At 37.6% G+C, this 3,917-nt stretch overlaps 1 protein-coding gene across 1 annotated transcript; it reads left to right on the top strand.

Moving 5' to 3' along the window:
* The first annotated feature begins 1,217 nt into the window (after window positions 1-1,217).
* LOC145890496 (pancreatic secretory granule membrane major glycoprotein GP2-like) lies at window positions 1,218-3,475 on the top strand. The gene is made up of 8 exons (XM_082981629.1): window positions 1,218-1,225; window positions 1,522-1,681; window positions 1,916-2,076; window positions 2,362-2,545; window positions 2,617-2,687; window positions 2,849-3,038; window positions 3,175-3,277; window positions 3,348-3,475. The coding sequence occupies exons 1-8, from the start codon at window positions 1,218-1,220 to the stop codon at window positions 3,473-3,475; spliced, it is 1,005 nt and encodes a 334-aa protein (XP_082837755.1).
* The last annotated feature ends 442 nt before the right edge of the window (window positions 3,476-3,917 follow it).

Genomic DNA, 3,917 nt, shown 5'->3' with positions numbered 1-3,917 from the left:
TTTATGCTGAATAACAATGTAATCAAATCTTTCCAAATCCTTTTTGTTTTCCAAATACTTCTCACAAGTTACGTACTGGCATGAGGTTAATAAACGTGTGTATTTTTTACCAGATTTTTGAAACTCCTTCAAAAACTAACCTACTGGGCCGACTAACCGGTGACAGCTCAAGTACTGGACCCATTGTTTCCGCAAGTGGTTCAATCTATTATGATTGTAAAACAAACGAAACTGGTCAAGACATTCAGATAAGGGCTTGTTTTTGTAAGTTCGATAAACACATTTTTATTAAACCGTAAATTTAATTGATACAAATTCTACTACCACATGCATTGATGCATGTAACAAAAAGTCATTGCGAACGTACCATGACTTGTTATTTGGATTTGTTACAACGAAAAGCCTTTGAACCTATGCCCTGGTATAAACACTTTGTTGTACAGTGGTATTTGTAACGGAAATAATAAATAATTTAGTTGACGAATCATTTTCCAACATGTTTTGCTTTTAGATGTGGAAGCAAATTGCGACCATACAAATATTACAAGTTTCCCAGCCGAAATTACATCTCCAAATTACCCTGGAAATTACGACAGTAGTTTGTACTGCGCATGGGAGTTATCGACCGGTACTCGCAACAACTTCATATTCAACGTTACCGATTTTTTTACGTTTTCATCATTTGACGCACTGTTCGTAAGTCAATAACAGGGAACGAGTTCCAACGTTTCAAATAACAAAAGTGCTTTAATGCAGATATCTTCGGATGAGTTGGGACAACCCTCATTAAAAGCAAGTGGAGATTTGTCTCCTTTCGTTTTCAATACAACAGGGACAAAAATTAGCATCGTGTTTGTGACAAACTATTTATCTACAGGAACTCGTGGATTTCGACTTCTAACTAATGCAGGTTAGGTTTGCGTTATTTAAGGTTGCATTACGTGGGACTAAGGTTTCCATACACGGGGTTTACTTTAATGATAACTGGCGATAAGTAAGATTAATGACAAAGAGGCACGATTAAGATTAAAAAACAAACTGTTAGTTTGTGTTAAACCGCTGTACATTATATTTTTCAGTATTATGTGCACCGAGGTAGTTTTTAAAGTAAAAACAACCAAAAGCAAATATCTTGACAACATATTTTAGAAAATAGATTTGCTTCGATTGAGTGCAAAGAAGAAGTTTCCATCAAGTAAGAATTTGATAAGTATTAAATGCCCAAGTGAGGCGAATTCACATGCTTTCTTGGGTAATGTCCTGGTATAATCGTGTCTTCTATGTAGTTTAATTGAAGGAAGGATACGACTTACGCGTGCTTAAATACCGCTGACTCATTGTTCGAACCAATTACATCCGGACCTGTGTTCGGTAAAGAATAGAACACAGACTGTGATATCAGCCTCATATTAAGTGTTATCTTCATACGGTGTTGGTAAAGTACATTTGCATGTAGTTTAGATACAACAGCAGCGTAAAGTTACGTGTCCACTTGACCAAAAGTAAACATAAGATTTATAGAATTGAGGAACCTGAAAAATTGGCGTACGAAAATGGAGATGTGCTTTATATATCTCCTGAACGAAAACCCAACCTTGCTTCCGTCCATCCCGAATGCAAAACTAATTCAGCAGTTCCAATTTTCCACTTCAACATTTCACGATGCGAATTTGTGTCCCAAGTACATATTTTCCTTAACTTGTACAGACAGTATTGGCGCTCAATTGTTTAAGAGTGGATTTTTTACGCTAAGTGGCCCCGTTAAAGGTTTCACATAGAACTCATTCTCCAAACTAAATTTCCTTATGATAGGATATGTTGGAAATTCTGCTTTCGTTATATGAATTATTGTGTGTAGCAAGCTTATTGTATAATAATAGTTATTTTGCTTTACAATTACAATATTTTTGGTTAGAACCGAGACAACCTGATGATTTTTACCTTCACCATTCGAAACGCCAAAGCAATGGATTCTTCCCAAATAATTCAACGTTACGTCTCACACAGCATCAACGTAACGTGTGAAGTTGCAGCAAATCTCATTCTGTCGTCAGGGGTTGTCAAGCCAGCTGTACAGTACGATAAAACAATTATGAATTACTGCGTGTAGATATGAGACGTAACTTCCCGTGCAGTGTTGTGTAACAACCGCCATGCTTATATATAGTGATGGCACTATTAATTACCCCAACTTGTGTTCCGATATTACGGAATTAAATCATTTCCATAAATGTAGCAGATATAGGCCCTCATTGACTCCGACTTAATGCCAGTGACACCAACTTGTTACGATAGGTTTTAATCATTGTATGAAAAAGTTTAGTCGGATTTTTCGGATGTTCTTTTTTATACGTTTTTAAGAGAGATAGAAGTGCAAGAAGATGTGGTAACTGGTCAGTTCGATATGTCATTGGACGTCTACAGCGATGAGGGTTTCAGCGTGCCAGTGGGTGACAACTCACCGATCTTTGTACCCAACTACATATTTGCTGAAATAAACATGAATCCAGCTGAAACGTTAAATGGCACAGCCTTTATTGTGCAAGTAAGCCACGTGTTCTCTACCTGTAGTTTTTCTTGACGTATCAGGAAACCAGCTTTAACCATTATTTTTAGGCGGAGAACTGTTGGGCCACCAGCGTGGAAGATTCTGATCACCAACCATCTTATTCTATCATAGAAAACGGGTAACGACTTGCACTCAAAATGACACTTTGCTACGTTAAAATGAAACCAGGATATCCTTGGTCCACGAATGGAGATCTTCTTGGTATATGGGTTGGGCGCTTTACTGATGTGGCTAATCACCACAACCAAAATAAAAATTTCGCGTTGTTAACGAATGCAGATGCGAGGCGCCATCAAGTGGAAGTGAAGGTCCTAACAGAAAGGTCGTTATTCGAAATTACCAGACCAACAGCGCTACATTTAAAGTGGAAAGTTTTGTTTGGACCAACGTGTCGGACAACCAGCAAACCATCTTTCTTCATTGTGACATCATTATCTGTGAAAATTCAACGGGATCTTGTCCGGGCAAGGTTGACGTTGCCAATTTCAAAAATTATCTGTTAAACGAAAATCTATTCTTAACACAGCGCATAGTAACCAGAATTATATTATCCCAACATTATCAGCTCCGTTAACTGAATTACTCACATTACGTCGTGTTTATAGACATGTTCAGATAGAAAGAAGCGGTCGAATGATGAGAGCGACCACCAGCATGTTTCATTTGGTCCCATCACCATCATTCAACCAGAAACCATGGATCTTGACGGTTCGTTGGATAATGCATTAACTTTGTATTTCCCTACATCGACGAAAACTAAATACAAGTCAACTTCCAGGAATAGGGAGTGAGAAGGTTGGAGGAGTTTTCCCTGGTGATGACTTTCTCTTCTTTCCAACGCTTGTGGTGTTCGCTTCTGTGCTGGTGTTGCTGGTGTTGCTGGTTGGTTTGTGGATCAGCAATTGAACTAACATCGGGAATAAAACCAAAGTGGTTTCGGAATTTTCGGATATTTTTACATGTTGCGCCCAAACGCTACATTTGGCTTCGTGTTTTTCAAGACGATAAGAACAAAAACTGAGAGTTTCCCATTTAAAAGAGTTTGGCAAAAAAATCTTATCCCTAATCGTATCCCTCTAGTTTTATAATGATGTGGAAATACATTCCATCAACGTTCTCCTTGTTCTGTTCCCATTGATTGCTTTGTCTTGCGTAAAGGTTTTTTGGTGTTGTTGTAAAAAGAAATAAACGGTAAATCTGATTCCTTAGTTGTTACAGTTACCAAGGCCTCACTCCTTTCTATTAAAATATCTGATTGTTAAATCGATATATCGCCTAAATAGTGAAAGCTTGACGCCTGTTTTTATGTCTATTTTATTAAAACGTGTATATATTTATGTCAATATCA

This window comes from Ascidia mentula, chromosome 1 (assembly GCF_947561715.1).
Source record: "Ascidia mentula chromosome 1, kaAscMent1.1, whole genome shotgun sequence".
Lineage (NCBI taxonomy): Eukaryota > Metazoa > Chordata > Ascidiacea > Phlebobranchia > Ascidiidae > Ascidia > Ascidia mentula.
The sequence above is the reverse complement of the archived record's forward strand: the minus strand, read 5'-3'. Positions and strand labels throughout refer to the sequence as shown.